Source organism: Coptis chinensis, chromosome 6 (assembly GCF_015680905.1).
Source record: "Coptis chinensis isolate HL-2020 chromosome 6, ASM1568090v1, whole genome shotgun sequence".
NCBI classification, from domain to species: Eukaryota; Viridiplantae; Streptophyta; class Magnoliopsida; order Ranunculales; family Ranunculaceae; genus Coptis; species Coptis chinensis.
Window position 1 is genome coordinate 76,545,810 of NC_141461.1, and position 13,878 is coordinate 76,559,687.

General features: G+C 35.5%; 1 protein-coding gene across 1 annotated transcript; it reads right to left on the bottom strand.

Moving 5' to 3' along the window:
- Positions 1-12,276: 12,276 nt before the first annotated feature.
- Positions 12,277-13,409, bottom strand: LOC147494538 (uncharacterized). The gene is made up of 2 exons (XM_086566010.1): positions 13,168-13,409; positions 12,277-12,714 (listed from the first exon to the last, which is right to left on the bottom strand). Exons 1-2 carry the CDS (start codon positions 13,263-13,265, stop codon positions 12,447-12,449), a joined length of 366 nt encoding a protein of 121 aa, XP_086422136.1. The 5' UTR covers positions 13,266-13,409; the 3' UTR covers positions 12,277-12,446.
- Between the last annotated feature and the right edge of the window lie 469 nt (positions 13,410-13,878).

Below are 13,878 nucleotides of genomic sequence, written 5' to 3' on the forward strand. Positions count from 1 at the left end.
TCACATGCCGCTGATTCCAAACCATTGTGCACTACTTCAGTTGTACACTACACCACTTCAGAGTTCACAGAGAACGTTGTACATTTTTATACTTAGCATCAGGCTGACATGGTGCAGTGTATAGACGAATTAAGGATTAGCGACTAATATTGATTTGAACTTCTATCCTAATGTAGCATAAAAACTCCAAATTGTTTTGGAACTGAAACGTGTGAATGGGTTGGAGTGAAATATAATTGATCAGTGGCAAATTGATTTCTCAAAATATAGATCTAACGGAGAGTGAATGCTAGCTATACTTTTTGGAAAGTAGTTTCACCGTTCACCTGCCTATTTTCAATGTATCTCACACACCATAATCTTAATTGACTGGTATTTTGGCTACAACTAATTGCAGGTGTGAAAATCAATGGATTTGCATGTAAGCCGACGACAAATGTAACTGGGGCTGATTTTTTCTTTGCTGGACACTAACAGTACTTATACTCTTTCTATTTATTTGTCAAAGGAATACTCGACTGGCAATTCAAATGAAACTTCCCAGACTTCAGCTATAAGAACTCCATCTAAAAGGGTTCCCAATATAAAATAATATAAGGTATTTAAACTTAACTTTTAGGTAAAAAAAAATTGCCATTCAACTATTGTTCTACACAATAATTTGTACTTACTAAAAGCATATCCAAATTCGTTTTTTTTTCATATGTTTGAAAATTAAAGTCATCGTACTGTAACATGCGATGAAGATCATTTGTTTTACTCCGCAGTTAATAGTTACTGTATGTTTCATGAGAATACTTTACGTACTATCTCATGTAACTTTATAGCATTTAGAAATGACTATTTCGTATTTCTTTAATACCTCTCTATCATTTTGCGACTGAATAAATTATAAGAAAGATAGGCATTGCAATTTACAAGATCACATCCTCTACTAATCGACTATATACTGCCACCACTACTTGGTTTTGAGCTCACAACCTCCCACATATGGCGTGTAGAAGGATGCCAAAATAGGTTTTCTATATATATGTAGGAGATTTGTACCGGCCAAGATACACCATTTTTCCATTTCAAATGCAAAGGTATCGTCTGCCCTCTCTTCTCTATATTATCTCTTTATATTTTTTTTTTTTGTTTCTTTTCTATTTTATGCCTTCATTTCAACCTTAATTTGGTAATACATAATGGTTGTTTCAACAGTCATGTTCCTTATATTATTCTTTTTAGAGTTGGTATCATTGCTTTCATATTCAATTTTTCTTAACAATCACTATTGTTTTTATAAAAGATTGTGTTTAAATGTTAATTATCTAGGGGACATTGGAAGGCAAGTGGCAAATGCAAGTGATATATGAAACCCCGCCACTTGAAGAGGAGTTCAGCGAGTGGGTACACGCAATTAAGCATGCTGGGTACGAATGCCAACCCACAAACAGTTACTGGTATTTTGTTTATTCATTTGCAACTGTTAACGCCTCGGGAAGGAGATGGATTTGGCAGAGAGCGAGATGAATAGGGAAGAAGTTGAGAGAATCAAGGCAAGTCTCCAGGAACTGGAGGACTCTAGGCAAACAAAGGGAAAAAACCTTAAGGCTGTGAGATTGGCAGAGATGAACAAGAAAAATAGGTCCGAAAACTTCAAGAATACCTATGAAAAGAAGCAAGTTAACACAAGTTTTACAACTGGTGAAGAAAGATATGTCCATTCTCTAGAAGATGGACAGAGTCAAGAAATTAATTTGTATCAAACCCTATAACAAAAGATTCCAAAAATGGGCATGTTGCTGCTGGATCATTAATGCTAGGTGGAGGCAATGAGGCAGCAGAAGTAGCAGGGACAACTAATGTGGCTGTATTCCCACCAACAACAGTAGCTGGTGCTCTGAAGTTGGTAGATACAACGGCCCCTGTTGATCAAGGTACAGTGTCGAACTCATTGCACAATTTTAATCTGCCAATCTCACTATCAGTGTTGAAGGAATTTGGAGGACCCGATAGATTCCATTTAGGATTCATGGCAAGGAAATAAAGAATAGAGGCATCAATTGGATGCAATATTAGAGTTTTTTTTATACCAGTCCAACAATTTTTCTTTTATAAAGAACACTAGCATTTTTTCCAGTACACCAATCTGTATTATGGATGTTTCTATAATCAAAGTTATTGCCATATGACAAATTGTTTCCATTGCATTATGTTAATCAAGTGGAAGCCCGACATGTGGAGTTGGGTGCTAATAACATTTTCAAAATAGGGACCAATAACTGATGCAAGAATTGATCAAAGGAGGACCAAGTGAACAAGCCCGAGCAAATCTTCTACAGAACGTACCCTTTGTTTCTACTCTTTCCCTCTTCGAACATAATAATAAGAATATATATATATTTTTTTCATTTATATTCTATGGACCCCTTGGACCTCCGACCAATGAGGTGATTACACATGCATGCGTGCACATGAACTTCTAAAGAGTGGGAGTGGAGCGTGTGGACGACGTCAATTGGATGATCGAGAATTGGATGATCGGGCCGAGGGCTGCAAGATACGGCAAGAACATGACTACACTACAAGAAGCAATGGATGCGCGCCTTAGCGCGAAAGTTGTTGTGCTAACGCTCATACGTTTTCTTTGTGGTACGAACCTGACTGTGAATCTCGAGATAAACCATTTCTACAGGAACCAATGCAATCTTCTCTTTCGAGTTCCTCTGCTCCAGAGCTAATGACCTCTATTCGGATCCAAGTGGCTTGCAACCACCAGTGGGAGAGCCATCAATCTCATCCCATCCATCTCCATTTTTGCCTCTATTTCGAGGGAGCGTGGCAAATGAACAGACTATGTTTGGACTACTAAAGCGGTTTAGGTGTCGCCACGGATATGACAGGGTGAAACAGATGTAATTCAGCGATGCAACTAGCATCCATAATTTCTTCCTTCTGTCGCATCCATACAGATTATTTGAAAAAATCATCACTCCATCATTTGAATCATGCAATCTCCATATACATGAAATAAGATCTACATTATATTGAAAACTTTTAAATTGGTAATCTTGCCACATAGACATTTTCTAGAAAACTTTTATTTACACATTCAATTCACTTTTCACATATTATTTCCGACTTAATAGATCTATAGAACAAATATTAACAGTGTCCAATATATTTTTTCTAATTGTTTCTCAATGTGATTGTTTCTAAAAAAAAAAAATGGCATTTGTTAGCTAACTACAATTTCTTCCTCTGTCCAAGCTACCTGTTTATTTAAACAGACTAAAAAAGGAGCAGATAGATTCGCTAGATCATTTTGAAGACTGATAAAAAAAAATGTTATTATTCTTGCACTTTTTTTTATATATATTTTATTCTCCAGTGTATAATAGCAATTTTGTTACACACCATGATATAATATTTTTATATCTTACAGGTAGTACATTCATATGAATCTAACAATGTTCTTCAATCTCATATAAATGCTCAACAATATAATTACACAAACAACAGCACAAAGGTTAACTTCATCAACGTAATACCTTTTTTTTTTTGGTAAATTAGTTTGTGGCATATGCACTGATAATTATATATTGACTAAATTACAGACGGTTAAATACCCATTCAAATATATTTATTCACAACATGGAAGAGCAGCAAAAATCGAATTGAACAAAGAACACAACTAGCGTATTGAACTGTTTTTTTTTTTTTTCTTATTGAAGTGTTTTGTCAGACCTCGACCTGTATTAATCTAAAACATGTTACATAATCTATTAAAAAAAATGCAATATATTACTATTCTAATTTACATGCATTCATTTCTTTAATTTTCTCCAACCCTATTTTATTTCCTAGCACGTGCAACGCACGTGCCCGTTTACTAGTGGGTATTAATGTGCTTTGAAGTTACACTTTTTTTTTGGCGTTAAACCCTCATTTTGTTCATAGCATAATGGAAGCATTAAATAACAGGTCATTCAGTTTGCTGTACTCTGCAGTTTAGAAGCGTGATCTGTTTGCAACCACGTGGCAGTGGCAGTGGCAGTGGCGTTAGGCAGTGTGTGTTTTTTTGCCGAATTTTCTTATTTTTTTAGTGTTGAAATGGTTGTGCTCTCAAACGACTGAATCCAATTGTACCCATTTTGGTTATCGAAGCTGCTGAAAGCTCTATCGCAGATAATTTTGAGGTTGCTGCTATATAGAGTCTCCTGAGTGTGGGCACACTCAATATTGCTATATGTGGGTTGTTATGGAAGTGGAGTTCTTGGCTGGGGAATTGTATGTTTGCACTAAGATGCCTCCAAACCAGTATAGAGTGCAAAGTACTCACTTATTTTTAAAGCACTCGCATGTCCAGACCAAACTGTTTTCTTTCACACTTCATTAAACAATATCTAGTCCTTAAAGAACATCTCTAAAAAAAAAAAAAATCCAAACTCAAGCAAACAGATAGATATCTACATTCCCACACTAAACACTGATACAACATCATCTGGTCATTAGCCTCTTGATGAAATCCCCTACCATTATATGAGTTGCCAAACAAAGAACAGACAGAAGGCAATTCCGAAAAAACCAATACACTCAACTCAAAAGATATATGCATTATGCAATAAAAAAAACATATCCAAATCTACTATGATCAAAACAACTAATTTATGCCCATAAAGTTAACTTTGTTTCTCTGTGAACTGTATATAGCCAATAATATAATACAACCAAGTTCTATTGAGTTCAAGTCCTAGAATGCAAGCAAATCATTTTGCTTACTTTTAATATTAAAAATTAGGGAAAAAGATACGCATTACCACTGGCCAATCAATGAAGAAAGCTATTACCAACTTGTGTAGTACATTTTACTTCATCGCAGCTTACCAAACACACGCATGTTGAATTTACAAAGTAAAAATGAATACCCATTGATATACTAATAATATCCCAATTTGTTTTCGCTCAAAACAACGCAGTAGGTGTCTCATTTTGCCTACATCAAAATAAATTACTAACAACAAAACAAACCCACATGTACTCAGATACACAAATGGAGAACCAAATTAAAGTAGAAAGAAAAAAAGGAATAAAAAATTCTCAAACTGTAAAAGAAAACTCGGTATATATTTAAAATGACAAAAATTTACTAACCTTATCGACTGCATGAATTTACATAACCTACAATTGGGCCTATTTCGGGTATTACATATTCCCAAACAACAATTCAAAGCTTTGCAAGGCAAGCAAAGAATCGTCACCATACCCGGCAAGGAAGGTGGTGAATAGTGCTCTGAGGAGATCTGATTTTGGACAACTCCGATTTGACTTCTTCATGAGCTAGCCTGGTGCCATAAGCCAGCTGTTGTCAAGATGGCCAGTGGGAGGAGAATGTAGTAAATGAATGTTCCAAAGCCCAAAGAAGCTGAAAAGCAATAGCCAAATCAATCCACTGGGGAATGAATCTCTTTCATGGGCATCCGTAGCAAATCAAGCAAACGAAGAAAGCCTTTCCTCTAGGCTAGGGGAGGGGAAGAAGTTCCAAAAGGCTCTCAGTCCTTATATATAGGGGCAATTATACTCGGTTCCAATGGCTTTTCCTAAAGAGCATTTTCTGGAGCGAAACTTCAATCTTGGAGGAAGGGTAGTTTGATACCTGTTGCATAAAAGCGGATGGGGCAACCGTCAATATAAAGCTAGATAAGCAAAGGGAGAGGGAAGGACACATTGCGACAACTTAAGCTAGTCACGCTAATCAAGCCATAAGGAAAGCATTTTGGGGTGTCCATATTTTCAGCATAAGTAGGTTTCCACGTTAGGGATAGCCGGCATGCATAATTTAACGCGAACAAATAATGCTATTAGTATAGTATTATCACATTAGAAGATACTGGCTTCTGCTATATAGATTGGATAGTAGAAATGTTTTTGTAACTCGAGTTATATTTGAGGCAAAATAAAACATCAACTTATCCATACATGCTTCCAAATAAAACAATGTAGGCAAAATCCTATTGATCCTGGCAAATCACAACCTTCCTCTATAGCAGCAAGGAAAATGTTTTACTCTGGGCTAATTTTGACTGGAAAAGGTTTAAAATCAACAACAATGCAAAGAAAGGTACCGACGCAAAAACTGGTTAGGTATAGTTTAAGTATAGTAAATACCTTGTCAGAGAGTACGAAGAACTGTTCCTAAAGTACTACTATGCATTTTCCATAAGCCGGCGAAACTCATTTGACCCAGAAAGAAGCTCCTTGAAGTACCAACTACTCTCTAAGCTCTAACGCAAAGCTTACCACGAACTCCCTTTCCCATTTGGTCCTTCACTCTTTCTCTGCTGATACATCAGCTCAAACCCACAAGCAATCTTCATTCCCAACTCAGCTTTCACATACCCACAACCATCCGACCCATTCTGCATCGGATAACATTTCGGCTGCTTGAAACGTCTGCTGGGCCAACTGCACTGTGGGGGTGTCCACCCTTTTAGCATAAGTAGGTTTTCACGTTAGGGACAGCTTGAATGCATAATTTGACGTTAACAAATTTCTGGAGTAAGAGAAACAGGAGAATTGAGCTGCTAATGTTTGTAGAATATATACAAAAAGACAGATGAACTAACCATAATGGTATGCGCGAAAGAAACTAACTGTGTTTTACCATCTACAACAAAATGAAACATTTGGTTAGGTTATTCTCATCAGTCAATGACAAAATATACAGTCCCAGAATGCTTGGCCAAAAAATACAAAGTGGAAGATTTGAAGATTAAACTATTAAAGTAGTAGGCATCAGATGAAAAACATGTTTCATATAGCTGTTCTAATGGAGTAACTGCTTCCATATCTTACCCACTTGCCTCTCAGACTTGATCAGTCATTGTCATTGATGATCAGCTCAGATAAAAAATCATGGAGAATAATGGAATGAAAACCATGGTCTGTCATAACCCTTTCATAATTCAAATAAAGTTTAACTGCTAACTGGAAAAAAAAAATCATGCCTTCGGTTGAGGATGTCAACTGTATTAGTGGAAGCATAAGAATAATAAAAATTTCAAATCCCACTTTCAATGAACCATGTCATATTTTGTTTAATGCAAACCATAAATACGTACAAATGTAGAAGCCATAATACAAAATCGAAGTAACTACAGAAATTGTAGAATATATCTTGTTCTCAAACTCATTAACCTATAGAGGATTGCAAAAGAAAAAAAGAACAAAAAAATTAGTAAATTAGAGAAACCCATTGAAATAAACAGAAGAAGAAAAGTTCGAATAAAATGGAAAAATTGAACTTACTTAGAACCTAAGTCTATCTCAAAATCAGAAGAAATTTCCTCGGAATTTATACTCAATTGAATGATATCTATCGATTATCTATATTCACATTGCAATTATTGCAAAAGAAAAATTATTGGAATGAAACAAAAGTGAAAAGGAGCAGTGAGAAAGCGGAAGACGAAAAAGAGAAGAGATTGAGAATGAGAGGGACGCAACACAAAATGGCAAGTTCTTTCGTATTGTTTTTGCGAGTGAAGTTTGCTGGAGGGAGAGGAATTGGATGATTTTCACCATTAAAGATTTAAAGTCCCAATTAGAGAACAAAAGGTTTCTATGATTCTATCTGTTCGGTTTTCATAATTAAGACTCTAATTAATTCCTAATTTATTGCCTCTAATCGTGGTAATCTTGCATTACAACGCGTCCTTGGCTCCTGGCTCTCGATTTATACCCGCTCATATTGAATCCCAGCCGTTAGTCATAAAACTTCCCTCCCTTGTTATATTAGATATTTTCTTTGTTATTGAATATCTTGAATGATTGGCCTCCCTATGAATAGTGTTAGTTCGGTTACATAATGTATTCTTCCTCTCATTTCAGTTGCAAGATAATAACAAACATTTTTTAGGAGAATTAGTGGTGATCGAAGTTTAAGCTTGATATTATATTGTCTCGCTGGAGTCTATGTTAATGTCTATGGATTACTTTGGATATTAGCTCTAAACATCAGCTAATAGAGTTTTTGTTATCAATCTGAAGGTATTTGTTTGTTTGTAAGCTTGAAAGCATTTATTTACTTTATCTCAAAGCCTTTGTTTTTTGTTAGCACTTTGGGCTTAATTAAACAATCTTTGGTAAAATTTGGTATGTATATATGCATTATTATGGTCGCAAACATTCTTTGGTTAGTAAAGATTGTATGCACGTTGAACTTTAAAAAAATAATAGAACAAACCAAATCAACATCGCAAATTGTATAATAGAAGTTAAAAAATAATAAAAATGTTAAACTCGTAATTTATAGTGGACTTTGGGCTTTTAAATGATTAGGTATCAATGTAGCAAGTCTGGTCATCGGCCGGGCAAAATAGCTAGTGTATTAATACACGTTTATTGACTTTCCCTGCTTAATTGATTGCCAAGGTGAGAGGGTGAATACAAGGAGCTATATCGATAGAGAATTATCAACTATGGACATGAAACCAATGCTCTGGTTTGTTACAAAGCTTTTCTTGGTTCTTGCCTTTTATTTCATTCTGCGTAAAATGGTACATGAGAATGTAAGTATTATGTCACCTCCTATTTTATAGGGATGGGAATATGGGATTGAAACATGTATGGTTGAGATTTGGTTTGGAGCTCTTAGAGGAAAACCCGTTGGAGCAAAAAATCACTCCCATGTGATGTCCTAAATGAATCCAAAAGAGAAAGGGATGTTATTGGAGAGAAAAGAGAGATGTGCGAGAGAAGAAAACTGGAATCTAGAATGGAGAAATGATGAAGGTAAACTTTCAAACTTTTTGCTTATTTAAGTGTGAGAGTATTTTAGTCCTTTTACCTTACAAAACTGTGGACGCATTAAAAGTGTGCCTAGAAATTCAGTTCCCTAATGGGCCTAAATTATTAGCCTGCATAATATTTTTAAGTCTCGCAAAATAGAAATGCTAGACAAGATTTGGTTTGATACATGTAAGATGGACCAGTTAATAACCCAAACCAGAAATACGCCTTGGGCTTACAGTTTTAACTTTTAAAAGCGCAAATCTGAAAGTGGCCCGAGATAATTTTAAGCATGCCCAGAAACAGAAACTTGCTCGGGCACTCGGCCATTGTACCTCTCCAAATTGACATCTCAATCGAGTATTCAAATTTATGAGCACAAAGTCATATCCTTGTACAATTACGCACTGGAAGGGTCTTTCATCTTTGTTCAGCTGTTCTTATCATTTTTGTCATCATGATCACGTGACATTACCTTTTACTTAAGCTTTAGGATGATGTGGACATATCAAATTAAATAATATTTCAGATTAACCAAATGTCACTAGATGAGTAGGTCCATGTGTCTTTTGAAGTTGTTACAAAGACATCACAAACCACTAAAATACTGATTCTTGGAAACGTAGTCAGATTTTGCCTTTATGGTGTCCACGTAACACAATTAGAAAAGCCCATATGTCGGCTGACTGAGGCTGCCACCAATCACAACCACATGCGCAGTTAGGTGCTGTCAGAGGCTAACATGATGGTATGTTGTCAAGGGAACAATTCCCCTATGTTTATACTTGAGTTTTAAGCTTCCAAATTAATACCGCATGTGGGGTAATACGATTGAGTACATTTTTTGCTATATACAATGGACCCAATTCAGTTGTACTACTATACATAATTACGTACGTACTCAATATAAGTCAATAGTAATACCTTTAAGCCGGCCGGTGGATATCATTTGACAACAAACCATTTGCTAAACCTCGTCTTCTTTTGGTGAGGTTTATAGGTTTAACTTGATGATGCTTCAAATCACAAAGACAAAAGGCAAACTGATTCTGCTAGAGGCGTACATGGCCTTTTTTGAGGGAGGCAGAGGCGAGTTCAAATGTTTCAAAGACATGCATGGCGGTCGGCCTTCTTGGACATGGCACTGCTCTCCGTTGCGCAGGTGACCTGCGCTTTACCCACACAGGAATATTTAGGAACTACGAAGCTTGGAAGTAGCATTAGTGATAACATTCCATCCACATGCATTTCCTGTGAGTAGATGACATTTATATGTATTTGGGACCAACCATTAAAGGAATTGAAGAAAATAAAACACGATATGAGTACATGATAACAGTATTATTATTTCCTAATAAAACCAATTCTTAGTTTGATAATCAAAGCAATCAAAACGTTACTTCTCTCAAATTTGCTTGTATATGTTGAGGAGAAAGTTAGTGATGTGGAGACAAAGCAACCATGTGACCACCTGGATCATGGTTTAAGCACAAAGGAAAGTAACGAACATAAACTAACTATCATGATTAACTTCGAGTACTCATTAACTTCTATATTGTGTTTCCTTCACCTTCAAAATAGGGTCACATGAACGCTAGTTGGGTCTCAAAAAAAAAAGGTAGAAATCTAGAGATCATTCCGGAGAGGGGAATAGAGACTTTCTTTCGTAACAACTAACTAACTATCTGCTTTTAGTATTTTGAAATTAAGCCATATATATATATGAACTTAAAAGGTTAGATGTGATCGCGATCAATAAGAATAATGAGTTAGCCTATGGCATTGCGATTAATTTGCCTATAAACATCGATCATCTCGATGCAAGTCAGACCTCTACATTGGTTGCGCTAGGGGTATCTAGACCGATAGAGCAGGTTTGATATTTAGCTTGTTTTTTTTTTCCGATAATCATTTAGCTTGGTTAATCTGGAGTTCTGGACATTGGACTTACGTTTAATTTGAATTTTGAAGTGCAACAGGAAGGAGCTTTAGTGAGTGATTGGGAGATTATAATTCCAAATTTGTGATTGTTCTCCTAATAATAGCGTATGTACGTGGCGGTTTCCCTGTGGACATAGGAACTTTGGCACCTTGCGGAACAACACGGAAATAATTTGGTTGCATACAATGTTCTTGCTTCTTGGAATCTTGGATAACTAAAGAAACAACAAAAATCTTAACACAATGACTTGCAGAATCCATTGACGATCATGGCACGATATATAATTTTAACCAGGCCACATTACTCAGGAGAATTAAAGGTCAAAAGAAATCGTGCAGAGAATTATTTATATTTTTGAAAATCCACATAGGATCGGAGGCCGGTCCCCAGAAGAAAGCTTGTTTTAGACCAACCACTTGGCTAGCGACTTTTCTCCCGTGTACCCTGAGGTTTGTCCTAATTTCCTGATAAGTTCTACACGTCTCCAAAATCATCAATACATACCAAGAAAATCCTCAGGAGCTTTAGTAAACAAGTATATGTGTATTCTTTTGTTCTTAAAATATTGTCAGAAGAGAAGACAGATAAGTGTCTCATAAATATATTCAACAAACCCCAAAAGGGTGGCAGCTTTAGATACTATGAACCATTTAGTCAAGCAACACCAATCCTTTAAATTCATAAATACCACGACCGTTTGATCTGTTGGTGGTGTGATTGACTATTGGTCATAGAATCAAACCGTGGTGACTTAAAAATAAAAAACACAAAAAAAAAACCCTTAATAGACAAAAAAATTTCGATGATAAGACCTTAATGGACTAATTACTACATTGATTGATAGTGAAAAACTTCATAGTTTCTCAAGAACGACCCTAATGTGACTTTAGATCATGAAATAATGAAGGGGATAAACCAATGTTTTGAAGACCGAGCTAGTAATCAAACCGATTTTTTGTTGAAATGGTTCAATCAAGTTCAATTATGGTTCGACTCGGTCGGACCAATTGATACTTATTTAGTAAAAATTATAATTAATTATATAATTACAAAAATAAAATGATTAATTATATGTTTCAATTCATTATTAATTGGTATTATAAATTAAAATGAAAATATTCTAAAAAAAGCACATAATAGCATGTTAGTTTGGAACTTAGACTATTTTGTTTAGGTGTTATGTCCGGTTTTTCTCGGTTTAAAACTGAACCAGTTCTCCAGTTTAGGTTTTTCTCAGTTTAAAACCGAACCAATTCTCCAGTTTAGCTTAGACCGACGGTCCAACAAAAATTCCGCTTTTCATCAATCCGAACCGAAAATTTATCGGTTCCGATCAGTTATCCAGTTTAGCTTAGACCTAGACGAGGAATAAGGATATAAGGACGTATCACTTTGTTGCTTCCAAAGAATTCTATTACAGTAGACCGTGTACATATTATACAATTTATTTATAAGCTCATCATATGATCAAATCATTTGAGAATGTTCAAACCCTCTAAATAAAAGCCATGAATTGAACCCAAAAATAAAATTAGTTATGCATCAGAACTCATCAAAACTATACATAAAACTGATACATATACTTAAATTGATGGCGGTTCTATCATATAGAACGCATATATATAGCATGCAACACCTTAAGCAACACAAGGATACGTACATCATATCATACAAAAACAGGTTACATATCCTTCAAACCAACTCTTCTTAGTTCTTCAATCTCAAATTCTCAACACATTACATCCTTGAGGGACTTGTACCTCCGACTGGCTTGCCTAGGCGAAGGCGCCCCACTCGTGTTCTTCCCTTTTTCAACATTGATGTCCTCCCTATCATTGTGCTTTATCTTTTCATGTGAGTATTCAGACGACCTGGCTCCAACTTCTTTTCCAATCGACTTCTTTGAAGAAACATGTTTACCATTTCTTTCTTTGCTTAAACACCAATCACAGAATCCAGCTGTTGATGACGATTCATCGTAGAAGTTACTGCAGTACCTGTTGATTTACTAAAAATTGGAAACTGATTCATATATATACCTTAAGAGCTACACAGGAGTCATGATGATGGGAATGAATTTGTCTATGATGGTACATACTAACATACATATGATGGTGGTGGTTGTTGAGGTGGTCTTATATGATGATGGGGTATGAATGAATGACTATAATAATGGAATCTATGATGGGCATGTTAGCAGGTATCAAAAATGGTGAACATAATCTAAAGTTCATGAATGTATTAATTACTACAGGATAAATTGCATGATGGGTAACTCTCGATGATGTTAAAGATGATGATCATATATGAATCAATAGATAGTATGACCAAAAAATTATCTATCAAACAAATGATACTTTTGTAATACTAGCTAGAAATGATGGAAAAGATGAAACTCGTGTATACATATAGGATTGAAGACGATGATGAAGGGGCATATATATACATACGAGTGCTGAAACCGATTAGAGCATTTGGTACAACGAAATAGCTTGTCAGGGAATCCTATGTCACCACACATACAACAAACAGTCTGAAGATCCACCATTGATAATGAATAATTGGAAGCTTTAAACTACAGAAGCTAGGATAGAGAAGAGATACTCTTGAGAAACAAAGGTATCAAAGCAAAACAAAAGGTTGGGTCGGTTAAAGATGTGTGTGTATATATATTTATATGTGACTACAATACACTTGTTGCGCCAACCAAAAAATATGTAGAGTACATATTGCTTTCAATCCTTTTCAGTTAAAGAGAGAGAAAGAGTACTACTCTTGCTAGCTTTTAATTTACAGTTTCATGTCATCACTTCCTTATTATCTGTTGTTTTTCATCCTTTATTGCTCTTTAAAATGGTAAAATTTAAGCAAAAGAAAGAAGTCCTAACGTACAGGGGAAATGGTCAGCTTATGTCTTGAAGTTTTGCTGTCGTTATTTGAAAGGATATATGTGTCTTTGTATTGTTTGTAGTGGGGAATTGAAGGAATTTGAGTAAACCATATGCAAAGCTACAAAATCTTTCAAGATATTGTGCATAGTGCTTCGCATGAATATGGCACAATCATGGGCCCTTTGATTTGAACCACTAGAGGAAGGATAATGTAAGGGCTTTTTAGCTTCACAAAACAAGAGTATCAAAACTGTAAAATTCGATAGAGAT

Excerpts from the sequence above, each read along its gene's own strand:
- LOC147494538 (XM_086566010.1), bottom strand. The coding sequence starts at position 13,265 with ATGGTGGATCTTCAGACTGTTTGTTGTATGTGTGGTGACATAGGATTC. Across the intron at positions 12,715-13,167 it reads TCTAATCGGTTTCAGCACTC|GTACTGCAGTAACTTCTACG; the intron begins GTATGTATATAT and ends GTAAATCAACAG.